General features: G+C 46.3%; 3 protein-coding genes across 3 annotated transcripts; 2 read left to right on the top strand and 1 right to left on the bottom strand.

Moving 5' to 3' along the window:
* Positions 1 to 44: 44 nt before the first annotated feature.
* Positions 45 to 4942, bottom strand: LOC137901789 (zinc finger protein 436-like). Its single transcript, XM_068745833.1, has 2 exons — positions 4771 to 4942; positions 45 to 1663 (listed from the first exon to the last, which is right to left on the bottom strand). Exons 1-2 carry the CDS (start codon positions 4940 to 4942, stop codon positions 642 to 644), a joined length of 1194 nt encoding a protein of 397 aa, XP_068601934.1. The 3' UTR covers positions 45 to 641.
* An 8851-nt stretch (positions 4943 to 13793) lies between these two features.
* On the top strand, positions 13794 to 22322 carry LOC137899982 (troponin C, skeletal muscle-like). Its single transcript, XM_068744021.1, has 6 exons — positions 13794 to 13914; positions 16181 to 16235; positions 16431 to 16574; positions 16718 to 16832; positions 20614 to 20750; positions 22011 to 22322. Exons 1-6 carry the CDS (start codon positions 13912 to 13914, stop codon positions 22040 to 22042), a joined length of 486 nt encoding a protein of 161 aa, XP_068600122.1. The 5' UTR covers positions 13794 to 13911; the 3' UTR covers positions 22043 to 22322.
* Positions 22323 to 23427: 1105 nt separating this feature from the next.
* tnnc2.2 (troponin C2, fast skeletal type, tandem duplicate 2) lies at positions 23428 to 26089 on the top strand. Its single transcript, XM_068754110.1, has 6 exons — positions 23428 to 23561; positions 24181 to 24232; positions 24692 to 24835; positions 25107 to 25221; positions 25319 to 25455; positions 25614 to 26089. Exons 1-6 carry the CDS (start codon positions 23559 to 23561, stop codon positions 25643 to 25645), a joined length of 483 nt encoding a protein of 160 aa, XP_068610211.1. The 5' UTR covers positions 23428 to 23558; the 3' UTR covers positions 25646 to 26089.
* The last annotated feature ends 1888 nt before the right edge of the window (positions 26090 to 27977 follow it).

The following is a 27977-nucleotide window of genomic DNA, read 5'->3' as shown; positions in this document are numbered from 1 at the left end:
TGGCGGGAAACGCCCACGGCGTTGGGATCTTCGTCTGCGGGTTCAGTTCTTCTGAGGGCGACGGGGCTGCGAGCCCAAAGACGCAGCGGTCTGACGGTGGACAGGCTTCAGAAACCGAGACGTGGAGGAGCCAGTCTGGTGCAAACGGGCAAACAGAGGCTGTGGACGCTACGCTATCTGTCCTGCAGTCTGAAGGGACGGACCAGGAGAATAAAAGCAACTGGAATAAGATCCAACTCGGGCTTCGGACTCTGCTGAAGTAAATCAGAACAGGGGTGGGAATCCATCTTCACCACTTCATTCCAACTCAGTCACGATGCAACCGTAAGGGAAGAGCTGGCGCATCGCCGTGACAACACAGCTCAGGTGAAACGTACCCACCCGATGTTACTCCTTAAGTTCATTGGGCGATTGAACATGAACACAGCAGGAAGCTGAGCTGATCCAGATGTGGGCAGATAGTGGATCGATACAGATGGAACTCAATCTGCTTTTAGTGGTATCGACAAGTCAGTCTGGAATTTGGGGCAAAGCACCTCTGGCACCAAGACGCCCCACTTTATTCTCACCAGACAGATGGCGTGTGTGTAGCTGTACACACCACATCACACAGCGCTCACAAACTGGCACTTTCATTTAATTCAACTGTTGTTACTAAGACACTTGTGTTGCTCTAAATGAGAACCGCGTGTAAATCTTTTAGCACAAACTGAACAACTGAAAGGTTTCTCTCCCGTGTGGATTCTCACGTGCCGTCTTAGAGTTCCACCTTGTGTAAATCCTTTAGCACAAACTGAACAACTGAAAGGTTTCTCTCCCGTGTGGATTCTCATGTGCTCTCTTAGATGTCCACCTTGTCTAAATCTGTTAGCACAAACTGAACAACTGAAAGGTTTCTCTCCTGTGTGGATTCTCATGTGCTCATTTAGACTTCCACCGTGTCTAAATCCTTTACCACAATCTGAACAACTAAAAGGCTTCTCCCCTGGGTGGGTTCTCATGTGCCTGAGAAGCACTGATTTAAATGGAAAACTCTTTTTACAAACTGAACAACTAAATGGTTTCACTGCTGTTTTGCCTCCACTCTGTTCCTGCAGATGTTTCTCATCACCAGAGCTTGAAACACATTCAGAGGAGCTAACTGGTGTATTTTCAGTACTACACTCGGGTTCTTTGTGGTTTCTCAACTGCTCCAAGTCTGACTGAGGTTCACTGGTGTCCTCCAGGTCAGACCTGTCCCCGTCCTCTGGTTCAGAGCGTGACATCTCGTCTTCATCTGGTTCTGCGCCTAAATATTCTTCTCCATCAGCCTCTGTTTTCATCTCTTCGTCATGAATCTGTGAGGTGTCAGGTTTCCCTCCATCATCATCTTCACTCTTCACAGGGACTGAAGAGAATGTTAACTCTGTGACATCATCATCATCCTCCTCCTCCTCCTCCTCCTCCTCCTCCTCCTCCTCCTCCTCCTCCTCCTCCTCCTCCTCCTCCTCCTCCTCCTCCTCCTTCAGCCATTGCAGCTGCTCTTTCTCCTGACGGATCTGGACTTCCTCCTGTTCCTCTTTGATGTGGTGCAGCTCTGGGGGGTCGTCCTGGCCCAGATTGGGTCTGAAGTCGTGCCGTTCAGGGTCAACCTCTTCTGTTGTGGCCAACAGCTGTTCAACATCTAGACAAGACATAAATACATACATTTATATTTGGTTGTAATTGCTCAGATTAGCCTAATAATTGTTATGCAAGACAAACTGATAAATGTGTTTTTACAAAGAAATCAGATTTTCCTTAGACTTTCAGAAAGATTGTCCTGATTTTTATTCTGCCAAAAGCTACAGAAAATGAAACTACCGTTACTATATTATTGGGACTTTATTTATTTAATAGTGTTAGATTATGACTCCTGAACGTGAATATAGGGACCCGGTCCCAACTAAGCTGCTTAAAGAAGTCTTCCCCTCAATCAGTATTGCTTTGCTAAATATAATTAATCTATCTTTACTCACAGGCTATGTACCCAAGTCTTTTAAAACAGCAGTCATTAAACCGCTTCTCAAAAAACCAACATTGGATCCTGATGTCTCGGCTAACTATCGGCCAATTTCAAACCTTCCATTCCTGTCAAAGCTTTTAGAGAAAGCAGTTTCCAGTCAGCTGTGTGAATTCTTACAAGACAATCAGTTATTTGAGGTTTTCCAGTCGGGTTTCAGAGCTCATCATAGCACAGAGACAGCATTAGTTAAAGTCACCAATGACCTTTAATAGCGTCTGATAATGGACTTGTCTCCGTGCTTATTTTATTAGATCTCAGTGCAGCCTTTGACACAATAGATCATCGGATTCTGTTACAGAGGCTGGAACAATCTGTTGGTGTTAGAGGATCTGCATTGAACTGGTTTAGATCATATTTATCTGATAGATTTCAGTTTGTACGTGTTCATGATGAATCTTCTACGTACACTGAAGTTAAATATGGAGTTCCACAGGGTTCAGTGCTTGGACCTATTCTGTTCACGCTGTATATGCTTCCCTTAGGTAACATTAAGAAACATAGCATAAATTTCCACTGCTATGCAGACGATACTCAATTGTACCTGTCAGTTCAGCCAGACAAGGTCGATCAGTTGGTTAGACTTCAGACGTGCCTTAAGGACATTAACTCCTGGATGACCGAGAACTTCCTGTTATTAAACCTAAATAAAAGGTTCTGGTTCTTGGGCCAAAGCATCTCAGAAACGTTTGTTCTAGTGTTGGAGGAGAACTAGATGGCGTCTCAGGGTGCGTTCCCACTGCCATCGTTTGCTCCCTTTTAAAATGACCAGAGTTCCTTTCCTCGGATAATCCGCTTCGTTTGGGCCAGTGGGAACGCGCATCCGGACTCTGGAGAGAATCAAAAGAGTCTGCCTGAAAAGGAGGGTCTCGGTTCCTTTGGGTGGAGCAAAGGCAGGATCAGCTGTACGTAGCGACGCTACGCGGTGCGCCTCCGGTAGAGGAAGTACAGCGAGTACTCCAAGCTGCTCTGCAGGGGAAGCTCAGTTACCAGAAAAACTACAAGTGGTGAAACATGTACCGGTGTGTGTAGATTTAATTTACTAAATATGCATTATATTACCTTTATCTTTTGTTCAGCAGCTCCACGGCGCTTTAACAGTCCAGCGCGGAGCGGAGAATCAGCTGCTCAGCAGCGCAATAGCTTTTCATTCCATTGTTCTTAACTGATCTGGAGACTTTACGGATCCACAGCGACTTTGTCTTTGCTAAAAAATGACTAGCGTTGTGTAACATTAATGATTTAGGCCAGAACTAAGCGGTGAACCCCAGGAAGGCTGCTGGACCGGATGGTGTCCCGGGAACGGTGGTCAAGGCGTGTGCAGAGCAGCCGTCAGGGGTCTTCACCAAGCTGTTCAACCCCTCCCTGGCGCAGGCCACCGTCCCTACATGTCTGAAGGCTGCCACCATCATCCCCACACTGAACAACACTCAAAACAATCGTATTCACAGCATCTACTGCCATTAATGCTGTTTGTGTTTAGCATAATAGCTCCATGCCCGCTGTCCTGTGTATTGTTCTTGTTTTGTTTTTGTGTGTTATTCACCTTCACTATTTATTACACTTGTGCGGAGCCTACTTAATTTCATTGCATCACTGTGTGAAATGACAGTAAAGTGCTATTCTATTCTAACTAAATGAGCTTCCCTCCTTGAATGAGCAGCAGCCGCAACCGCGCACTCGAAAAAAAATAAAACATGGGAGAGGGCGGGACTTCCCCTTCTACTTTGTCCAATCGATGGGCGCCCCTTTCAGCCACGTGACGCTGCTCCGAAAGTTCGTTTCGTGAAGAAATCACAGTGTGATTGCAGACCTTTCAGCGAATTATAAATGCAGGAATCTGCTCCCAAAGGAACCGAGTCCTCTTGGTGCAGTGGGAATGCACCCTCAGTGTCCACCAGCACCACTGCCAAGAATCTGGGGGTAATCTTTGATCAGGACCTGTCCTTTCAGTCCCAGATAAAGCACGTTTCAAGGACTGTGTTCTGTCACCTTCGGAATATTTCAAAAGTCAGGCACCTACTAGCCCGAAAAGATGCAGAAACAATAGTCCATGCTTTTGTGACTTCCAGACTGGACTACTGCAACTCCTTACTGTCCGGCTGCCCCAAAAAGGTCTATTAAACATCTCCAGCTGATCCAGAACGCAGCAGCTCGTGTTCTGATCCAGAATGCAGCAGCTCGTGTTCTAACAGGAACCAGACAGAGAACACATTTCCCCTGTTCTGCCGTCTCTGCTTCCTGTTAGGGAACGAATTGAATATAAAATCCTTCTACTCACTTTTAAAGCCCTCACCAGCCAGGCCCCTCCTTACCTTACAGAGATGATTATCCCGTATTGCCCCACTAGGACCCTGAACACATGCAGGTCTCTGCTTTTAATTAATTAGTGTTATAATTAAAGTCAGTGAACATCAACCTTCTGGTCTCTGGTCAGAACCTCTGCTTAAACAGATCGTTAGCCTTCCTCAGGAACTGAACTGAACCTCCGCTGGACTTCACAGAACCGGATCTAGACAGACCAACCAGCACCAGCTGCTCGTATTTGCTTTATGGATCGAGCCCTTGGACTGGTTGCATGTGGAGAAACCAGAACGGACTCCTGAGCTGGACTTCCTGAACTCAGACACACAAACATGGTCCTTTGATTTAACCCCAACAGTATTCAGTAAATGTACCGAGCTCCATCCCAGCAGTGAGAACCAGAACCAGGACCAGACTGGACCAACCTGCTCTCTGGAGGTGGACTCGAGGACCCAGAACCGCGTCCAGCAGCTTCTGTCCCCCCCGAAGCTGCTCCTCGTACTTCGCTAGCGTTCTTTCAAGCTGCTCGATGATGTCTTCAGCAGCAGCAGTTAGTCGCTGCCGGACGAAAGCTCTCAGCGTCCGGACGTCACTCATTCTGACCCCGCCCAGCAGCAACGACCCTTCAGCCTCTTTGTTCCCGGCTAGCAGGCTAAGCTAGCTCCACTAGCTCCAGCTGCTACCGTGTTCCGGTAACGAGAACAGAACAGAGTCTCTCCAGACAGCCGGTGAGACCGGAAGCCGCCAGAAAGCCTCTTTGCCGTTTACCGGAGCTCGAGCTGCTGCCGAGGCCGGAAACTTCTCCCGCCGCTGAGGCTGCTAGCAGTAGCCTCGTGTTGCTTCTTCTTCTACGGTTTTCTTCTCAGTCTTCTTCTACGATGGCGGTAGTCAAAGGGCTCTCCAGCTCACTGCTGCCACCGTCTGGACAGGAGGGTGGATCAGCTTTATTGAGAACTATTGAGGTCCCATTTTCTACCCTTTTTACAGAAGTTAACGCAGTTCTCAGGAGCTCACATGAAATATGGTCAAAATAACAAACAGATGCTGCAGGACAGCGTCCCTCATTTCTGTCTCAAACAGATGCTGCAGGACAGCGTCCATCATTTCTGTCTCAAACAGATGCTGCAGGACAGCGTCCCTCATTTCTGTCTCAAACAGGTGCTGCAGGACAGCGTCCCTCATTTCTGTCTCAAACAGATGCTGCAGGACAGCGTCCCTCATTTCTGTCTCAAACAGATGCTGCAGGACAGCGTCCCTCATTTCTGTCTCAAACAGATGCTGCAGGACAGCGTCCCTCATTTCTGTCTCAAACAGATGCTGCAGGACAGCGTCCCTCATTTCTGTCTCAAACAGATGCTGCAGGACAGCGTCCCGCATTTCTGTCTCAAACAGATGCTGCAGGACAGCGTCCCTCATTTCTGTCTCAAACAGATGCTGCAGGACAGCGTCCCTCATTTCTGTCTCAAACAGATGCTGCAGGACAGCGTCCCTCAATTCTGTCTCAAACAGGTGCTGCAGGACAGCGTCCCTCATTTCTGTCTCAAACAGGTGCTGCAGGACAGCGTCCCTCATTTCTGTCTCAAACAGATGCTGCAGGACAGCGTCCCTCAATTCTGTCTCAAACAGGTGCTGCAGGACAGCGTCCCTCATTTCTGTCTCAAACAGGTGCTGCAGGACAGCGTCCCTCGTTTCTGTCTCAAACAGATGCTGCAGGACAGCGTCCCTCATTTCTGTCTCCCCTGTGCCCGTGTCCTCCCAACCTTTCAGGATGTTGGGCTTCCCCCTGAAACCTAACCCTACTTTTTATTCCTTTCTTAAAGTTATTTTAACAGGACCCAACCCTTGATGTCCTTCATAACCTTAACCATCTCCCCTTTTGCTGAATTTCTCCATACCTGACCCCAACCCTCCCCTGGCCCTAAACTTAACCCTCCTTCTCTTCTTTTTCGGTTCATTTCTTTAAGTTTTTTTAACCATTGATGTTTCCCCTAACCTTAACCTTCCCTCCTTTTTGCTAACCCTAATCTTACCCTTTCTCTTTGTTAATGCTTTAAAGTTATTTAACCCCTTCTTCTTTATTTATTGAAAGAGGAATACTAGAAAAAGAATTAAAATGTTACGTTCGCCCGTGCCCACCCATCATTCCAGGATGTTGGAGCTTCCCCTGACACCCAACCATAACCCACAAACGGCCACAAGAGGGCGCAATGGGACCGTTCAGTGTGCATCAGAAGTTTACAATCAGCATAAATATGCACACATAAACATTAAATTAAACAATTAGGGTTTTATTCCACAAAAGGCCACAAGAGGGCGGCATGGAGCGCTTCGGTGAGCATAAGAATCAGAATCTTCTATTCAAAAGTAATAGAAGTTTACAATGTTGCCTTGTATAAATTAAACGAGACAGGAAATAAGTATGGAGGACCAAAACTGCCACAAATAAAAATAAATGAAAATAAATATATACATAAATAAAATTAAAAACTGTTAATATAAATACAAAAATATAAAACAAGATTCAAAAATTTTAAATTGTGGAAATAAATGAATATATAAATATAATTAAATATCAATAAATAAATAAAACCGCTCTGCTCTTATATTAATTTTTTTCATGCTGCAGACGAAAAATGCAGCAAAAATGTTATTCAAATGAGAGGCCGGTGTTAAGTGTGTCTGTTCGCCTATTGGTTGATCGACATGTCGGTGCAGAAATCAACGAGGTACTCTTGGCAACCATCCAGCCCTAACCCTAACGCATCCATCCCAGGCACACGTATGCAGGCTTGATTAAATCGCAGCTCATCAGGTTCCACAGAATATGCACCTTCCCGGATGATGTGGAGCTGAGAACAAGGGGCTCTGCCAAGAGATTCCTTAGAACAATTAAACCACAGGTCAACAAGTCATTTCAAAAAGGGAACGAGGACAAAGTAGGGGCTGAGGGGTTACCTATAATCCCACTTGTCTGTAGATACTCTACGGATTTGGTGAGGCTCGGCTCTGCAATCAAGGCCCACTTCCGGGAGGCCTTAAAGAACTTGGGACTCATTTCGGCCTATAGGAGAAATACAAATCTTAAAGATGTATTAGTTCACGCCTCTCTCTCAAAGAACAAAGTCCAAAACAATGTCAAACAGGTCTCATGGGAAGAGCCATTTTTCAAACCAACCAAATGTATTACCAATAAACATTCGGGTCAGGGGTCACCGATCTGGCATTCAATGAAGCTACGAAGGAAAAATGTTATTTGTACAATTGTAGTTCATGCTGCCACCGAGTACGTGTGGGGGACTCAGAACAGCCCGACCTTTAACCCTCCTTTCATTCATTTGGTAAAGTTATTGTAACATGGGCTAACCCTTAGTGCTCTTCCTGACCTTAACCTTCCCCCCGCTTGCCAGACCCCTCTATACCTGTCCCCAACCGCTTCCCCAATCTTACCCCTTCTCTTTGTTAAACTCTAACAGTTATTTTAACCCCTTCCCTTTTTAAAAAACTTAATACTGAATACAGAATTAAAATGTTATGGTCCCCTGTGCCCGAGCCCACCCAACATTCCCGGATCTTCCCCTGATACCGCTAAGCCCTAACCCTGTGTCAAAGTTGTATTTGAGTAAATTAAGGACACAATTCTTGTGATTTGCAAATTGCATTGGTTTACATTTAAATTGATGACTCTTTCATGAATGGCTTTCATGAGCTCAGTGTGCAACTGAAAGTACCCAAAGTCTTCAGCCGTTTCATCCCCAAACCGTGGAGCGACTCAAACATTCGATTAGCTTCTACACGCTGTTCACTTTGACAAACATTCTGTAGACGTATGCGTCAACAATGGCATTATGGAATACTTTCATCTTGTGTGCGTCAGGCGCCGTCATCTGATGCCATTCATCACATGGAATAAAGCAAAGACAGAAGATGTCTGTCTTTGCTTCTAGCACAAACAGATCATCTTGAGTCAGCAAAGGCTGCAGACTGACCCAGTGCTGCAGTAGCGACCAGGAGCCCAGGGCAACGGTGCGTTTAGTTTAAAGCAAAGACTTTCATGTTTTCAGTACCAGACCTAATATCCAGGTAGTAATCTGGTGTGCAATAAACATTTGGTCCATGTACTGACAGTGAGAATATGAAAGGCAGAGATTACCGGCTGTGGCTCTGGGGTCCGCTTATCAGGAGGTTGGTAGTTCAAGTCTGCCTGCTATATATATAACGATGTATGCTTGCGTAAGCTACATGAGCCTAGCCACGATGGCTGCCTACTGCTGCTCAAGGAAGAGTGAAATGCAGAGAACAAAGCTTCCTTTGACTGTTTCAGTCGATTACAGACATTCCCAAAATCCTTGCATGAACCCATGACCTCTCCACTATTCTGTGTTTCCATTCTTACCAGCTCAGCTTTCTCTCTGAATCTCCTCTCACCCATCTCAGTCACAATTATTCTCTTCCCCTGAGGGCAACAGGAGAGTCCAGCTTCCAATCCATGCAGCTCATGTGACCCCCCCCCCCCCCCCCCCCCCGACTGACAGTGTCAGCTGTTGAGCTCCCCGACTCTGGGATGTTTAAAGCTCCCCCTCATCGAGTTGGGCGAGAGATTCACTTTACACTTACAGCAGGTGAACGCTGAACAGGGGAAATCGCTCCTCCTCTTCCGATCCCCTCGTGACTCTTCCTTCCTGGACATTCCCAGGAGGAGCCACTCAGTCTTTTAGAAAAAGCTACCACCCCTCCCCAAGCTGGGAATGGGTAGAGAACACAGCCAAGATGCCTTCACGTGTCATCAAGTTGAAACTGCAACTACCTGCCAGTTTGGAGAAAACTTTAATAATGCGTTGATTTTACATCGATACTCAAAGACGCTTTACATGGTATTGCATTATTTATTCACTCCATATTTGGTAAGATGACAGGAGCGAGGCTGCCAATCCGAGCCATCCTCCTGACCCCACCGACATTCACTCGCTCACTACATTCACTCAGGCAATGTGGGTGAAGTGTCTTGCCTAAGAACACAATGGCAGTGAACACACATGCCCGAGCCGGAAATCGAACCGCCAACCTCTCGATCATAGGACGACCCTCTCAACCACCTGTGCCACCGTCGTCTTTAGAGAAAGAGCATAAGAGCAACACTGATGAAAATACCCCGAAAGCCTTAAAATTCAGTCGATAAAAACTTACCGGCTTGTTAACATAGAAAGTAGGAGGGGCTTCACGTTTTGCAAACCAAAAATGTTATCAGGGAACCATGCGAGTAGACTTTTGACATTTCAGTTTCACAAAGCCCAAGCGAACCGCACAGTGACAAAAGTTCTGCATCCACTTCCTGCGGAGCCAGTATCTCATCCTAAAAGTACTGAAACAACTCGCCACGCGGGGGCCATTGAGAGGAAGAGATTAGATTACCAATCACAAACATTAGTAGAACCAAGCACCAGAGCGTGCGTCCCAGCGGTGGATGGCTAGCCCGGTGAGCTTCAAGGATAAATTAGCTTTGCTTTTCTGGCTTCAAAGCATTTATATTCTTTATTATATCCAGATCATCCGGAGCCGCAGTGACTGCGTCGGTTTACCGGCTGTTCTCCAACAGATCGTCTGACGGTTCCATGCTTGGGTCCGGAAACAGGCTTTGGCCCGCGCTGCTAGAGACCCTCGAACCGACCGCTGGGGGAGGGAGGTCGGGGTGCAACCGTCCCACAATACACAACACCAAAATAGAAAGAGCACACGAAGCCAACGTTCTCACTGTGATCTCGGACCATAAAATATGTCAGATACATTCCAGCAAAATCGGCAAAGTGTTGTGCAATTCTGGGTAAAATAAAACATATATCTGTTTAAATAAAGGCAAAAAAAAATCTAAACAAGAAGTGGTGTGTTAAATGTGGATGCTGAGCATATATATACCGTATTTTTTGGATTATACGTCGCTCCGGATTGTAGGTCGCACCAGCCAAAAAATGCATAATTAAGAAGAAAAAAACATATATAGGTCGCACTGGAGGATAAGTCGCATTTTTGGGGAAAGTTTATTTGATAAAATCCAACACCAAACAACATATAGCACAAAGAACATGCTAACAAGTTTACCAAAATATCAGGTTTTACTCCGAATCACGAAATCCAAGGAAATCTTCATCCTCGGTGTCACTTTTGAACAACTCCCCCAACTCGGCAGGTAGACAAGACGCCGCTTCCTCTTCTACGTCGCTTACATCAGACTCGTCGTCAGTTGCAGTTCCAATTATTCCAGCCTTTCTGAATCCCGACAGGATGGTTGCGGTTGTCACTGAAGCCCATGCTTTGTCGATCCATTCAATGACTTCCAGGAAAGTTGCATGGCGCATTCTCCCGGTTGCCGTGAAGCTGTGCTCTCCATCCGTCATCCACTGCTCCCACAGGTTACGCAAAACTGACTTAAAGCTCCTATTCACGGAGATATCAAGTGGCTGGAGTATTTTGGTTAAGCCTCCAGGGATGATGGCAGGTATGGAGTTGAAAACTTTGAATTTATTTTTTAACTGTGGTGTGATGTGCGCTCTCATGCTATCCATCACAAGCAGAGCTTTGCGTGCTCTAAAGAAGCCATCCGGTCGCTTATTGTAGCACTTTGTAAGCCACAAGTTCATCATTTCTTGATCAATCCACCCTTTCTCGTTCACGGCGACTTCAACTGAGGAGGATTGGATTTTTGGCATGGTTTTTCGTTTGAAAATGACCATCGGTGGCAGTTTTGATCCGTCTCCACAACATGCCAGCACCACTGTGAAGTGTGATCTCTCATGACCAGTTGTAACGATATTCACACTTTTTTGCCCTTTCTCTGCAACACTTCGGCCCATGGGGATGTCAAAAGTGAGGGGGACCTCGTCCATGTTAATAATATGATCCGGTGTCACGTTGTGATCACTTACATGCTTTTCAATGAACGCGCGGAAACTGTCAACCTTGGCTTGGAGGTCCGCTGGCAGTTTTTGGGACAGTGTCGTCCTAGCTCTGATAGAGAGGCGTTTGCGTTGCATGAAGCGGTAACACCAAGAAGGTCCTCCCGCAAAGCCGTTTATATTCACCTACCTGGCAACCACTTGGGCGTGGAGACGCAACTGCACCGTTGACAAACCTCTCCCAGCAGCACGTTGTTCAAGCACCCATGCGTGAACTCGTTCCTCCAACTGCGGCCACCTAGCTTGTCGCCCGCGATTAGCTTTCTTTGTTTTCTTCATTTCAGTAAGCGTAACCTCCGCTTTTCGCCAGTCCCTTACAAGTTTTTCGCTCACTCCAAACTTTCTTTCTGCTGCTTGATTGCCGTTTTCGGCTCCATATTTCACTATCTGAAGCTTGTAAGCCACGGAATATGACTTTCTTTTCGGCCCCATTTTCATTCAGCCCTTCTAATTGGTGTTTTTAGATAACAGGTGTGACAGATAACTCTGAACCTCCAGAAACCGCGACAGATTCTGACGGGTCACAGAGTTCCCTGTAACACCTGTTATAGAAATGTGTAGGCTACTGTCTCTGCGCTCATAGATTTTGTAAAAAAAGCATATATAAGTCGCTCCGATTTATAAGTCGCACCCCCGACCAAACTATGACAAAAACCGCGACTTATAATCCGGAAAATACGGTATATTCTTCTTTATATAAGATCATATATTGTTTTTTAATTGCGAGTACTTATGTTGAGCGGCTGCCTGTCAGTTCTCCTGAGTTGCGTGTTTTTGGTGGAAGGAAGCCGGAGCAAACGCATGCAGACACGGGGAGAACATAGAAACTCCACGCAGATGGGAATCAAACCCGCAACCTCCTTGCTGTGAGGCGACAGCAGTACCCACTCAGTAACGAAGCAAAACAAAAACTCACATTCACAAAATAAGAACAAGAAAGGCCCTGGGGGGGGAAGGTGGGGGGGAGACGAGAACTCAGCCGGCCACGAATTCCAGCAAACAGGGAGACAAAAAAAGAAAAAAGAACTGGGCTCACATGGAGTCATGTTTAAAGGGGAGACGAAGAGGGGGCAGAACATCAAACATAAAATCACCCCCCCCCCCCCCCCCCCTCTCTCTCTCTCTCCCTCTCTCTCTCTCTCTCTCTCCCTCTCCCTCTCCCTCTCCCTCTCCCTCTCCCTCTCCTTCTCCCTCTCTCTCTCTCCCTCTCCTCTCTTCCCCTCTCTCTTTCCCTCTCCCTCTCCCTCTCTCTCTCTCTCCTCTCTCTCCCTCTCACAGAGGTGCCCACTGAAGGCGTGGCTCTCTGGCTGTCACCCCTCCAATGAGGGAAACATCCTCCTCTTATAGAGGAGCCCGGCTAACGAGAACCGGTGGGGAAATGAAGGCTGCCTCCATCCATAACATCGTTTAAAACATTTCACCCGCCATGTTTTATACTACTTATTTAATTACTGTTATTCATATTATTAGCTATAAGGTCACGCAACGTCCTAACGTAATATTTGTCTTAGTCGCTGTTCACCACACCTTCTCTCATGTACTACTATAAAGCATTCACAATGTATTTGTTTTTCCTTCAGATTTAGTTCTTTTTTGGGGACTCTTCTAAAACAAGTAAAAAAAAAATAAAGCTGCTCAACACAAATGCTGGGACGAACCCGAAAAGGGTTATTTGGTTATTTTTTATTTTATTAATAGGGTTATTATTTATTTACTGACTTTTTTTCTGTGAATAACGGGTTATTTGCTGGCTGTCTGAAAACAATAAATGTTTAGGCCCCCCTGCCATCGTCACACTGCCATCGTCACACTTTTCCTGTACGAACTGACCCCGGCCCCCCATCAGAGAAGGGAAACGTTATGTGGCCCCCACAGGAAAAGGTTTGGGGAATCAAGGGGCTTCTTTCTACCAAGATCCTTGTTCTTGTTGTCCCTGAACAGCTTCTTTCTCTTCTAATCTGATGGAGTTTTGTCCAACTACTCTTTCCTTGATGACATTACAATGTTAGGTTGTCTGTGTGTGGCTATATGAGAAGATGTTGTTTGTTTTGAGCGCCCAGTTACAGATAACATCAGTGCAAGGTCAAGTCAGCGGCGAGGACAGGGTGAGAGGGTGGACAAGCTCTACATGCTCAGTGACAATGTGTGTGTGTGTGTGTGTGTGTGTGTGTGTGTGTGTGTGTGTGTGCACTCTGCCTTGTGTCCATTTGTACCGAGACGCTCAGTTGATTGTGCCAAAATAAGCGCCAGCTGCCACCGCCTGCACCGTTTGTTTCCTCCGTGAATGTCACTGCGCTTGCCTCTGATCTAAATGTGGGTGATTGGAGAGCGCACCACGCAGGGGGGGTGTCATCTAAATGTGGGTGATTGGAGAGCGCACCACGCAGGGGGGGTGTCCATCCGGAGTTTGGCAAACTAAAGCTGACTTTGATTGGCTGTCCCTTGCCTGAGGATAGAGTTCATGTCCAATCCTGATCCCTTTCATTACAAGCGTAGTGGAGCAGAGGGTACTTATGGGGGGGAGTCGGGACACTGTCCCACCTGAACTGTGTGACGCAGGGACACCTTCTTTCCCAAACATCTGTTTACTGGTGGGAGTTGATCAGCGCAGCCGCCGCCATGGTAAGAGCCGGGGAAACGAAAAGATAACGAGGAATTCCTTTGGTTTGTTGATGAGGATAAAACCCCAAGAGGAGATGAAAAAGGAGATTATTATCTGAAAGGAGAAAACCCACAATCCAGAGTCCTCATCTGCAGGATGGATTAAAAAAAAAAGCTTTAACATTTGACAATCCTGAAATATTGAGACGTTTATTATGACGTTCGAGGATGAATGTTCTCAGCTGCTGTTGGAAACTTCAGATGAATAGTAGATTCAGATGAAACAGATGAACTCTGAATCTACTATTGTTTCCTTTCACTGCTTTCTAAACCCAATATGATTGGTGTTCGGACTAGCAGCAACACTTTAGATGGAAGCACACAGCTGAGGAGAGTGAGAAGACGTGCTGTGTCCTAATGTAGGTCCTTCACCTTGAGAAAATCCTTCCCAAATCCTCTCCCAAATGTCATCTCCTAAATAGCTTGTGTGCATACTAATGAGTCGTAAAATAGATGCGTGCATGGAAAGTTGAACTTCCTGTTGTGTGTAAATGATTGTCACAGAATCCGGCTTAAAATGTGGCTCTGAAAACAAGCTGGAATAAAGACTGGGACGAGTGATGGATGAACTCAGACTGAAGCAGGAGTGACTTGGAGCAGTTTCCTGCTCAGAATACGCGGAACCTGTTAATCCCGTGTGAAAAGCCATCAGGAACTTGTGCAGACAGCTGGCCGGGGATTACTCGTGACCTCTTACCTGACGTGGAGCTATTTTTATCCGCTGGCTGTCACTTTGTCAGTGGGTTCGGGTTCCCGTTTTGGTTTTGGTTTTCTCAATGGAGACACTGTCTATAGTCTCTGCATGCACTGTTTCATCACTTTAAACTTATGTGTTACATCCTGCAAGGACTGAATTCTGTTCTCACTTGAATGTTGTTGTTTTGAGACACCGGACGGAGCAGCGCTCCTGATCTCATTGTGTCGACACTATGCCATGACAATAAAGGCTTTCTATTCTATTCTTGTCACCAGGCCACACAACAGAAGCTCAAAGTGACACTTATGTCCGTTTACTACGCTACAATGAGAAGAAACACACGTTTTAGCAAAAATGTACTGCAGTCCTTGAAAATTCAATGTTGCGAGTGACAATTTCTAAAAAATGAGCTGTACGATTGTTTTTTATTGTGCGGGCCATGATTTATCTTATTTTTAATGTGTGTTGCAAATTTCAAAATTATAATTATTCTATTAAATGCTGTCTCTTTATATTGATCTGTGTCATTAAATTTGGCATCAGTGTGCGATTCTGAGTTGGTGATTCTGGTTAGTAGTTGGTGACTGATTAATGACAATGACTTTTTAGAATGGCAAATATTTTCTTTATTTGTCTAAATATAAATTCTTACATTCAGAGACGAATGAAATCCATGTAAACTAATCGAATCAATTTTATTTCATCTCAGTTGCATCTCCCCCCCGGTCACCATGGTTACTGACCCGTGCTCCCCTTAATCTCCCAGATGTGGATTATGTGCATAGTATTGGAACATCATGAGTCATCCGTGCGTGGGCCGGTACTCACCGGTACAGAGTTCCGGGACTTTAACGTTTTAATCCTTCACAATCTGCCCCGCTGCTTATCAGAGCCTTCACAGCACTGAGCGCGCACTACGTCACATCCTGCCGAGACTGCATTACCCATAGTGCCCTGTGCTTTACGATCTTTAAAGCATGACTCCTGGTATTGTCTGTAAAAGCTTTATTTTCTTGGTGGTTGTCGGCTCCTCTTCCGGCTCCTCCTTTTCCAAGAAGCTCTCCGTTTGGATTTTACTCATTTTCACTATTTTTTTACGCTTTATTTCTTCTGAGTAATGAATCACGGGACCAAGACAAGAAGATTCACAGGTAAATGTTAGGTCGGAGACAATCCAGTCGTTTCTAAAAATGAAACACCTGTCCGATTCTAATAATCAATACAATGGAAATTATAACAATTATTATTCTTTCTGTGAGGCCCGGTAACCCAAATGCCTTCTGGACCGGTACCGGGTCATGGCCCAGTGGTTAGGAAGCGTAATGGATTCATTCCATCTATATAGCATAGTAATCAGTATGACAGTTTACGGGATGCTAATGCTGACACTAAAGCATGAGGTCTCACTCTGTTAGCCTTTTCAGGTACCGCGGTATTGGCGAACAATTCAGCTGATCGCGTTTAGTGTCCTCTTATCCTTCTATTCTCCCACCGCTGATCTCAGAGCATCTTTCCTTCTCCTCCCTTCAGCCCACCGATGCACAAAGTGACGCCCGCTCCTTCCTCACCGAGGAGATGATTGCAGGTCAGATGTCCGCAGCAATGATTCCTCCTTCATCTGGGCGACAGCTTTCAAGATATTGCTGTTGGAATGTGCTGCACACAGCTACTTTCAGTGTTTTTCATGTTAATGTTGTGTAATGCACGAGAGCCATTAACTCATTTGTCCTTGATTTTGTCATACGTGTCCAATCTGGAACTACTCCCATCTGCTCGTCAGAGTTCAAGGCTGCCTTCGACATGTTTGACACCGACGGTGGCGGCGACATCAGCACCAAGGAGTTGGGCCAAGTGATGAGGATGCTGGGCCAGAACCCCTCGAGGGAGGAGTTGGATGCCATCATCGAGGATGTTGATGAGGACGGTGAGTCATTGAGTGATCTTCAAACAGAAAGCAACCGGACAGACGTTACAGCTGAATGCATGAATACTAAACAAAAGCAGCTTTAAGGCGGGTCAGCATGTCGAACATCCCGTCACTCCTTTATGCCCCTCCCTTCTCCTCAGGCAGTGGCACCATTGACTTCGAGGAGTTCTTGGTCATGATGGTGCAGCAGTTAAAGGAGGACCAGGCTGGAAAGAGTGAAGAAGAACTGTCCGAATGCTTCCGTATTTTTGACAAGTATGACACTGAGCTCTCCAGCCTGCAGAATATTTCAGGAACTGTCATCACATGTAATCACTGCGTTTACAAGGACACATTTAATCTGATTAAAAGCCTGATCGGAATAAAAATGCTTCATGTACACACCCAAACCGGATTAGTTTGAGCCGATGAAGATTCTATCCCGATTGAGAGGAGTGGTTTATACCGATTGATGATCCGATCAGGGCGCATGAAAACACTTATTCCGATGTTTCGGTACAAGCCGTCCTTACTGCGCTACGTCAGCTAAACGTGCTAATGCTATTCCCAGAAGCTAGTTGAAGCAGAGCGAGCGAAAGACAGAACTGATCAATATCTGAGACAAACACGTTGCCGGAGACATTAAAAGTGGAAACTAAAACCGCAAATGGGGAAAACACGTGAAAAACACGTGAAATAACGCTAACGATTGAAGCACAAAAGGGCGGAGCCATGTTTTGTTTACAAGGGAAGTCGCTACGGCTTCTTCTTCTTCTACTATTTCCGGTATATTTGGTCAAATTGCGCATGTTAAAATAATTTATTCCAATCGAAAGTTTGATGCATGAACACGCAAGTCCTAATCGGATCAATATTTTTATGGTCCATGAACACGGTGCATCCGATCACAATTTTACTCCAAACTCTGATCGGATTAAATACATTTTGTCCATGTAAACACAGCCAGTGTGGGCAGTACCAACAGTACAAGTACCAGTGACCAATTACAATAATACCTTGAGATACGAGTATAATTCATTCCTGGACCGAGCTCGTAACTCAAATGTATTTTTTCCATGTAAAATAACGTAAAAAAACAATGTTTTGTATCCGTTCTGGCCGGATACACTTAAATCAACGCTAATACCAATGTAAAAACATGAGTTTAATTGCTATATAGACACACACAATGATATACAGTATTACTGTAGACGATAGCGCTAACAGCGGTGAGCAGTGCGAGGAGGAGGAGGAGGGAGGCTTGGAGGTACCCTAATTGTACCTTACAGGTACATAAACTGCTGTTGTCGTTACTGAAACCGAGGTAGAACTCGCTTGGTCTATTTATAACTGCAGCCCTTCAGCCTGCATCGTCTTCACTCCCTGTTGAGTTCATTGCACCAAAATTGATCACGATTCACCTAGAGGGTGTACTAGCAGGAGTCCTACGTGAATCAAAATCAGAATACTTTTATTGATCCCAGAGGGAAATTCTGTGAGTAACAAGCGCTCCACTCAACAAAACGTGGAAGAAGTTAAGACTATGCACGTAGTACAGTGATAGAAATATAATTATTGTTGTCAAGTGATGAAAGAATTTGAGAGATTAATTAATTTTGATCTGTAATTAATTAATCTAATTAATCTCTTTCTCACCAAAAGGTGCTCAGAAAAGCCCTCAACTTGAGGCATTTTCATTTAATTTCATTGCATTATTGTGTCAGATAAAAAGAACCTTTCTAAAGTCATTGATTGTTTTTAACAGACTTGATCAGATGCCCCATTTACATTCTGCTGTAAGAATGTAAGCAGGCTACAGAGACTAGCAGCTACTCTGACCAGACGCGGGGTGTGTCCTCCAGCTAAGATGCTAATGGCTGTATTGCTTTGCTGTTTTTATCTTATGTACTTTCTGTAAAGCGACTTTTAGTGTCTAGAAAAGCGCTATATAAATAAAATGTATTATTCATTATTATTATTATTATTATTATTATTATTATCTAGTCCATCCTGTTTGCTGTGGTGCGCTGGGGCAGCACACTGAGGGTATCTGACACGACGGACGCTGTCCTGCAGCACCTGTTTGAGACAGAAATGAGGGACGCTGTCCTGCAGCATCTGTTTGAGACAGAAATGAGGGACGCTGTCCTGCAGCATCTGTTTGAGACAGAAATGAGGGACGCTGTCCTGCAGCATCTGTTTGAGACAGAAATGAGGGACGCTGTCCTGCAGCATCTGTTAGAGACAGAAATGAGGGACGCTGTCCTGCAGCATCTGTTTGAGACAGAAATGAGGGACGCTGTCCTGCAGCATCTGTTTGAGACAGAAATGAGGGACGCTGTCCTGCAGCATCTGTTAGAGACAGAAATGAGGGACGCTGTCCTGCAGCATCTGTTTGAGACAGAAATGAGGGACGCTGTCCTGCAGCATCTGTTTGAGACAGAAATGAGGGACGCTGTCCTGCAGCATCTGTTTGAGACAGAAATGAGGGACGCTGTCCTGCAGCATCTGTTTGAGACAGAAATGAGGGACGCTGTCCTGCAGCACCTGTTTGAGACAGAAATGAGGGACGCTGTCCTGCAGCATCTGTTTGAGACAGAAATGAGGGACGCTGTCCTGCAGCATCTGTTTGAGACAGAAATGAGGGACGCTGTCCTGCAGCATCTGTTAGAGACAGAAATGAGGGACGCTGTCCTGCAGCATCTGTTTGAGACAGAAATGAGGGACGCTGTCCTGCAGCATCTGTTTGAGACAGAAATGAGGGACGCTGTCCTGCAGCATCTGTTAGAGACAGAAATGAGGGACGCTGTCCTGCAGCATCTGTTTGAGACAGAAATGAGGGACGCTGTCCTGCAGCATCTGTTTGAGACAGAAATGAGGGACGCTGTCCTGCAGCATCTGTTTGAGACAGAAATGAGGGACGCTGTCCTGCAGCATCTGTTTGAGACAGAAATGAGGGACGCTGTCCTGCAGCACCTGTTTGAGACAGAAATGAGGGACGCTGTCCTGCAGCATCTGTTTGAGACAGAAATGAGGGACGCTGTCCTGCAGCATCTGTTTGAGACAGAAATGAGGGACGCTGTCCTGCAGCATCTGTTTGACACAGGAATGAGGGACGCTGTCCTGCAGCATCTGTTTGAGACAGACATGAGGGACGCTGTCCTGCAGCATCTGTTTGAGACAGACATGAGGGACGCTGTCCTGCAGCACCTGTTTGAGACAGAAATGAGGGACGCTGTCCTGCAGCATCTGTTTGAGACAGAAATGAGGGACGCTGTCCTGCAGCACCTGTTTGAGACAGAAATGAGGGACGCTGTCCTGCAGTATCTGTTTGCTGTTTGGACCAAAGACTGGCTCAGATATTTTATATAAGTGTCTGGAAACTGCATTAACTTTAACATAACATTAAAAAGGATAGAACATGGGACATTTAATAGTGTGTGCTTTATGTTTGGATGACCTGGGATAGTGGGGGTCACAAGTCTCTGGAACAATCATTTTGGGGTCAGGGTGTAAAAATCTTTGGGATTCCCTGCCCTAGTGGAAAATGTATTTAACTACTGCTACTAGCTCCTTTGTAGTTTATATGGCTACATTCCTCAAGGTGGCAGCATAGGCATAAAGAAGCATTTGGGTCTACATTGTGCAATTATCCTTGAAATCCTGAATAAAATAGATGAAGTCATAGAACAGCAGCATGTAATTATCAAAGCAGAGGACAGCCAAAGCGTTGCTGCCACTGATTTAATGTAGACTAGCGCGTCGCTTAGCTCACCAATATTGTTCCACACTGTAATGCTGTCCAAACTGGAGAATTTGAACAACACACTCCTAATTCTTATCAGTTGTGCAAAATGAGCATTCATTTGGATTTTCCTCACCATTAAATGAATATGAGACTGGAAACGTGTCTGGATAGAAACCTTTCAAAGGGCTAATGAGTGTTCTTAGAGAATACAGAAACAACGTGTGTTCGTTTGATTGCAGAACAGAGGCTGGAGGTCAGGGATGAATCTTCATGCTTGAATAATGTTGCTTTCCTGATCTTGATTTACAGGAATGGAGATGGCTTTGTGGACCGGGAAGAGTTTGGTGAAATCCTGCATCTGACTGGCGAGCCAGTCACAGAGGAAGACATTGATGAGATGTTTGGGGAATCAGATACAAACAAAGACGGGAAGATTGATTTTGATGGTAAGATTAAGCGACTAATGAAGAGGAGAGTTTCTTCACTTGTCTTCATGATTGTTTGTACGAAACAGAGGAGAGACACTGCAGAAAATCACGTCTAATCGAACGTGATCAGTAGAAGCAGTGTGATGGACATGCGTCAAGGATAAAGAGAGAAAGCTTTATTCGTGTTTACACCGTATTACAACGGGGCCCTGGAAACAACCACGCATGCAGGGCCCCCATTCCCTCTCTGGGGCAATAGGGAGCGCCATGATTGGTGCATCCGGAGCAGCTTGGGGGGGGGGGGGGGGGACTGTGCCTTGCTCAAGGGCACCTCGGCAGTGCTCTGGAGGTAGACTGGCCCCTCTCCAGCCACCAGCGAACCAGTGAACCGGTCCCCAGCCCACTGAGCCACGGCCGCCCCTTCAATCGAGCCTAAACCACAAATGATTTCAAATCCTCGACCTGGTGATTAATCATTTTGTTTAAAAGTTTTTTTTCTTGCCTTCTTATTATCCAACTTATTTTAAAATTCCTTGACAAGTAAAATTATGCATAGACACATAATTTCACTAATATTTACCCATTTGTCAAGAGACACAACGTGAGACGGCAGTTCTAACTCTGTTTTTCCTGTTCTCCTCAAATCCACTCTTGACTTCTTGCTTTTTAGCTGCTCTTTTTGCAGTAAGAATAGTGCAAGGCAGAAGTCATATTTGCCACAGTCAAACCTTGCAGGCTGCGGTTCCATTCCCAGCTCGGGCGCATGTGTGCACTGTCGTTGTGTCCTTAGGCAAGGCACTTCACGCAGACACGCACATTGCCTGTGTGAATGTTGGTGGTGGTGCAGATTGGCAGCCTCACCCTGTCATCTTACCAAGTCTGGGGTGAATGAATAATGTAGAAAAGCGTGATATAAAATAAATGCATTGTTATTATTATTATTAAATTGAATCAGCACGTGACATTTCAGAGAAGACTACATGACTACACTACACAGAAGTAAAGAAGTAAACGACTTTCATGAGGAGATATTTAATCTCATCTTTGGTTTGTGTGTGAGAGATGAGATGCAGAGACAAAGAAGAGATGAACCTTATTTTGATTAATGAAGAGAAAGGTAACGAATAAACAAACAGGTGCATCACATGATCACCATGTAACCCTGTCAGGCTTTAGCTACTTCCTGTTCCTTCATCTGTTCAATCGCCGATTGATTGCCGTGACTGATCGGGGGGGGAATGTTTGATTAAGCGCAGCCCCCTGTCTTTCTGTCTTCAGAGTTCCTGAAGATGATGGAGAGCGTCCAGTGATGAGACTCTATCTGACCCTTCTTCCGAGAGAATGCAAAGCAAACTCTGCCCGTTCTAAATCCACTGCTGGGACTTTAAAACGGACCCCCTCTCATATGACACCCCGAGGCTCCGTGGGGTATCTATAAATATCTGTTGAAACCTTTTAAGACGAAGGCAGCCTCCTTCACCCGGCCCAGCTGTCCTTGTGAAATGCTACACCACCTAGCCTTGGAGCCCCGCCCTCCTCTTCTCCCCGCTGTTCCGTGCTTTCTAAATAAATCCACTTTGTCCTTCTTGATTTTTGCTAATTATTGCACCCTACATGGCTGACACGTCTCCTGGCCTCTGCTTTCGTCTGTCCTGCACATGCACCCTCCTCCATTTGTTTGGTCTTATCCAATCCCTGCCTCTGTTTGCATACGTCGTCCTGACCTCAGTCTCACTCAGTACTACAAACTGTCCTATCGGAGGAAATCTTTACTGATCAGGTTTAGATTGATCTCTAATCCAGTTAGCTGTCACTGATCTTCCCGTAGCGGCCCCCCAGCACGCTAGCAGGCCCCCAGTATGAAGCCAAGCAGTCGGCAGCACGAGAGTCTTCAGGTGGTCGTGGAGCATGGAGTTTGCTCCTCCTTTGGAAAAAGTGGGTTTTCCTCTGGGTATATAGCCTGGAAGCCCCCCACCACCTCCCTCTTTTTCCCCGTCCTCCCCTCTCCCCTCAGGATCCGCCTGCCTTATAAGGATCCCGGTTCTGCTCCTCAGGCAGCGAGGCTCCGGGATGTTCGGCAGTCGCCTTGCTCCTCTGTCCCCCCGCAGCCTAAAATCCGCCTGCTATTCAGGGCACGGCTGGAGGGGAGGGGGACTGAACCCAAGGCGTTTTTCTCCTGGTTTTGAGTTTCACACTCGCATTGAAATGCCCTCATCACAAAGCCCATTACCTACTTTAAAATGTTTGAGTCCTGGTTCTCTCTCGGCCGTTCTCAATAGAAACCAACACTTTCCTCATCTTTAGCTCTGTTGTCATTTCTTTCACTAAATGCTATTTCAGGAGATCCATAATCTGCTCCTCTTGACCCTCATATATTCAGCACAATTATGTTCAATATAATTTTATCTCGTGTATCAGAAGTATTTCTTGCATCCTGTCTGATAATCTCAGCAAAAAAAAAAAACAGGCGAAAATATTCTCTGCATCATTTTTTTTTCCTCGAATCTTGACTGATTTTTCTACCTGGAACAAAAATGACAAAATTCCAACTCTAATTCTTTCACATTCTTAATCCTGCAACTTCAAGAAACAAGAGCTTTCTTCTCCAAAATGTGATTGGCTGACGGTTACCCCAGAACCCTAAAAGTTCAGGGTACTAAATCCGGAGGCCTGTGAGAGGCAGAGGGCGGGACCTGGCTGCCCCGTTTAAAATGTATCCGAGCCTTCACTTGACGTCTAGTCTCTCTGTTGGGGTCAACACGGCTTGACCACTCCTTCGGGCTTTTTTTTCCTTGGATATTTGGGGGGGAAAGCGAATCCGCAAACATGGTAAGACCAAACAATTCAGCGGTATCTGATAATCCATAATAATACAAAGGATAGCTGTGAAGGCTAGTGATTAATAAATGTATGTTTAAGTTTGAGAATCTTGTTTCCTTCTGCTGAATTTGACAATATTATTCCCTAAATATGAGACTACAGAATAAATATCTGACATTTACGAGTAGAGTCTGAATAAATATCTTCCTGCTTTGATCCGCTATCTGTCACATTTACTTCTGATCCGGGAAGGGGGTTGAGCTTGGGAGTGGGGAAGGTGTGGATTCTGCTGAGGCGATAGATTCCAAAGGATTGGATGTCTGCAGGCCATTTACAGCCAGGCTAATGCGTTGAGCCTGAAATAGCTGCACGCCGCAGCCCTTCAACAAGCAGCCACCATGACTAGAACAATCTAGAACGTGTCTCATGTGTAGGAAAAGCCTTTTATTCGTGTGACATTCATAGTATTGAACTAGGCCTAATATTATTGTTTACACCAGGCCCAGAATAGACATGATCAGTCATTTCTTTTCATTTGCCTGAGTTGTCTTCCTGTATGGCTGATCAATAAAATGGAAATGAGGCCTGTGGTGGATGCTGAAGTGAACTGGTCCCTGTTTCCTTCCAGACTGACGCACAACAAGAGGCTCGCTCCTACCTGAGTGAGGAAATGTTGGCCGGTGAGTCCAGAATAAGTCTTGACTTACTCATCACATGATAAATGTGTCATTGAACGCCACATTCTCAAAATGATTAATTCATCCAAAATATTTCCACCAAATTATGTTCTGTTGAAAATCTGTGCTTCTATTCGGTTGTTATTTTGAGTCAATGTGTGTGATTTCAATTATTTGTTGCAAATTTATTTATAAACTATTTGGGTTTTTTTTTCCAATTCTGAATATAAAGTTAAAAGATATACGCTTAGAATCCCGTTTGAATCTCTGCTTATCGTGTTATACATCAAAGAAGCTCATTTCAAATGGAACCGAGCCCTAGCGATGAACCTTCTGTTTTACACTTAGCTGCTTCTAGAGCTTTGATCTTCTGTCGGAACCAGACGCTGCTCTGCTCCATCTGGACTCACGCGATGGTCACACTTGTTCTTGTCATATTTTTGTCCTTTTTCTGCTCGTCAGAGTTCAAGGCTGCCTTCGACATGTTTGACACCGACGGCGGCGGCGACATCAGCACCAAGGAGTTGGGCCAAGTGATGAGGATGCTGGGCCAGAACCCGACAAGAGAGGAGTTGGATGAGATCATCGAGGAGGTCGATGAGGACGGTGAGTCATGGATAATACTGATCAATACTTGATCGTCTTTAACGCACAGCCAATGCACGGCTGAGATTCTTGTTACTCTTTTTTAGCAGTTCAAATAAACATGCACACACACACACACACACACAGATATTATTTGGGGGCTATGAATGGGGGCCGTTGATTTCCAGCATTGACTGTGGCTCCTGGGGGCCCTGGTGATGCACATGGCGCTGGGTCGGACCTCTGATTGGCCGAGCCCTGCTCAGCCGTGTCACTGCTGTGTCGCCCTCAGGAAGCGGCACCATAGACTTCGAGGAGTTCTTGGTCATGATGGTGAGGCTGCTAAAGGAGGACCAGGCCGGCAAGAGCGAGGAAGAGTTGGCAGAGTGCTTCCGAGTGTTCGACAAGTGCGTCCACCTCATTGCGCGGGTGCACCAGGCTGTTGTCTCCTGCTCGTGCACGTGTTTGTGGCTCTAGTCCCACATGCGTGTGTCTTCTGTGCAGAAACGGCGACGGCTACATCGACAGAGAGGAGTTCGCCATCATCATCCGCAGCACTGGCGAGCCCATCACAGAGGATGAGATTGATGAGCTGATGAAGGACGGAGACAAAAACGCCGACGGCATGCTGGATTTTGACGGTACATACACAATGATGATGCCTCTGGATTCATCCTAAAGCGTCGTTACGACCTGAACACACATTAGTTACCGGTGACCCCCCCTCCCCCCCCCGTCGTATTCAGATGTTTACCTCTGATGATCAATGAACAAACGTTAACTCTCTGTCCCCGTTCAGAATTCCTCAAGATGATGGAGAATGTGCAGTAAAACCTGAACGACTCCTGGACATTCCTGCCATAGATCTCCTCAGCCCCTCCCCACACACACGCACACACACACACACACACACACACACACACACACACACACACACACACACCTCTCCTCCCTCCTGTCCATCTGGTCATCCTCCTCCATCCTTAAAGACAGATAGCTAGGGCACCTGGTGGGGGCCGACAGCTGGGCGACACCCTTCCCCAGCTCGCTTGTGAATGGAATGAAGAAATCAGTTGGAGGCTGCAGTGTGGATCGAATTTCATGAAAAGGAGCTTGTCACCAGCGACCCCCCCCCCCTACTGGTAAAGATTTGGATCTAGTCCGGATAGAACGGCAGCTTGTTATCTGCTGCTGAGACCAAGTCGGTCAACACTTCACTGTACAAAGAAGTAAATTGAGTGAACAGAATAAATGAACTAACACCCGTCGCTCATATTTATGGTCTGTGTAAACATTTTGTTTTGAGGAATACAAATAAACCTACAAGCTCAGTTTGATCAAAAGCAGCCGTCTTTAAACTGCAGCAATAAGATCGGCGTCTCGGGTGCAAAGGGACCATCAAACTACCGGCCGATGACCTGCCTCAGCACCACGTGGAAGCTCCTATCAGGCATCAGAGCAGCCACCTGCATCAACACATGAGCAGGGTGCAAAGGGAAAGGCAACAACACCAGTAGTGGAGCAACGGGCAGCGGCCAGAGACCGCAAGGCCAGCTGCACCAAGCTGTGCACGGCCCCGACTACAAGAACGCCACAAGAACGCCACAAGAACACCACAAGAACGCCACAAGAACACCACAAGAACGCCACAAGAACGCCACAAGAACACCACAAGAACACCACAAGAACGCCACAAGAACGCCACAAGAACGCCACAAGAACGCCACAAGAACGCCACAAGAACGCCACAAGAACGCCACAAGAACGCCACAAGAACGCCACAAGAACGCCACAAGAACACCACAAGAACGCCACAAGAACGCCTCCGACTCAGTGCCATCATCGGGTTGTGGAGGAAGGTTCTAAACACCAACAGGATGCTAGGAACCTTCCTCCACAACTCAGGAAGGAAGGTTCTAAACACCAACGGGATGCTAGGAACCTTCCTCCTCAACTCAGGAAGGAAGGTTCTAAACACCAACGGGATGCTAGGAACCTTCCTCCACAACTCGGGAAGGAAGGTTCTAAACACCAACGGGATGCTAGGAACCTTCCTCCACAACTCAGGAAGGAAGGTTCTAAACACCAACAGGATGCTAGGAACCTTCCTCCTCAACTCAGGAAGGAAGGTTCTAAACACCAACAGGATGCTAGGAACCTTCCTCCACCACTCAGGAAGGAAGGTTCTAAACACCAACGGGATGCGACCACTGGAGGAGACACAAGCTGCTGGGAAGCTCCTCACGATGGACGGAGGGTTCCACCCTGAGTCCAGCATCCAGAGGCTGAACACGAAGCAGAAGGGAGGCCGCGGACTCGTGAGCATCCAGGAGGAAACTACCCCCCCCGAGAGTACATCAAGAGGGGCCGTCATTGAAGGACACGCCCCCGCATGGCATGAACCACCGACAAATTGATGCGCCCTTTAAAAACATCCCAGTGGCTGGAAAAGGCAGGACCGAAAGACACGGAGGCACTAATCATGGCAGCACAAGATCAATAGAGGTGGGGGCCGACCCCACCACACAGGGCCCCCGGTGCCCCTGAGACGGCGCAGCGTACAGGAACACCTGGACCCCCCCTCAGCACCGTTGTCTATCGTCTCTTCACGCTGCTGCTGTACTTCCTGAATGTTTTGTGTTGCTCCTGTAAGAGATGATGCTCAAGACTCCATAGCTGATGTGACCTAACAGAACAGAACCAGATCCTGGACCTCCTTTGTGAGACCTACAAAGTCGTTCCGTGCCTTCGCTCACCTGCTGTGTCGCTGCTCTTCGCCTACATACAGATTTGAAGCGCTTTTTCTCCACACCGTTCTTTCATTTTCGTCGTGGTTCTCGGCAATGGGGAAATATGTCAGCCTTTTAAAAACCTTTCATCGGAAAACTTACATTATTTTAAAGGCCAAGATGTTCACACAGAAACATAGTTTGTAACAATGTTCATTGTAAAAACTAAACAACCCAACAGTGTGCAGGCTAAACGCTTTGCTCCTCCAGCAGCGGTTCTGAATACTGGTTCTAGGAACCGAACAGGAACGCTGCTCCAACACGTCTCAGTCGTTTTGGGACTCTGGACCCCACAAAGAGCCTCCGCAGCCTTACTTTAGATCAAACGGGCCCATTACGGATCCGTTTGAAGCAACACACGACACTTTCCCAGA

Source organism: Brachionichthys hirsutus, chromosome 2, assembly GCF_040956055.1.
Source record: "Brachionichthys hirsutus isolate HB-005 chromosome 2, CSIRO-AGI_Bhir_v1, whole genome shotgun sequence".
Lineage (NCBI taxonomy): Eukaryota > Metazoa > Chordata > Actinopteri > Lophiiformes > Brachionichthyidae > Brachionichthys > Brachionichthys hirsutus.
The sequence above is the reverse complement of the archived record's forward strand: the minus strand, read 5'-3'. Positions and strand labels throughout refer to the sequence as shown.

Excerpts from the sequence above, each read along its gene's own strand:
- LOC137901789 (XM_068745833.1), bottom strand. The coding sequence starts at position 4,942 with ATGAGTGACGTCCGGACGCTGAGAGCTTTCGTCCGGCAGCGACTAACT. Across the intron at positions 1,664-4,770 it reads AGTCCACCTCCAGAGAGCAG|ATGTTGAACAGCTGTTGGCC; the intron begins GTTGGTCCAGTC and ends TGTCTTGTCTAG.
- LOC137899982 (XM_068744021.1), top strand. Across the intron at positions 16,236-16,430 it reads CACCGAGGAGATGATTGCAG|AGTTCAAGGCTGCCTTCGAC; the intron begins GTCAGATGTCCG and ends TCTGCTCGTCAG. Across the intron at positions 20,751-22,010 it reads CGGGAAGATTGATTTTGATG|AGTTCCTGAAGATGATGGAG; the intron begins GTAAGATTAAGC and ends TTCTGTCTTCAG.
- tnnc2.2 (XM_068754110.1), top strand. Across the intron at positions 25,222-25,318 it reads TGCTTCCGAGTGTTCGACAA|AAACGGCGACGGCTACATCG; the intron begins GTGCGTCCACCT and ends TCTTCTGTGCAG. Across the intron at positions 25,456-25,613 it reads CGGCATGCTGGATTTTGACG|AATTCCTCAAGATGATGGAG; the intron begins GTACATACACAA and ends GTCCCCGTTCAG.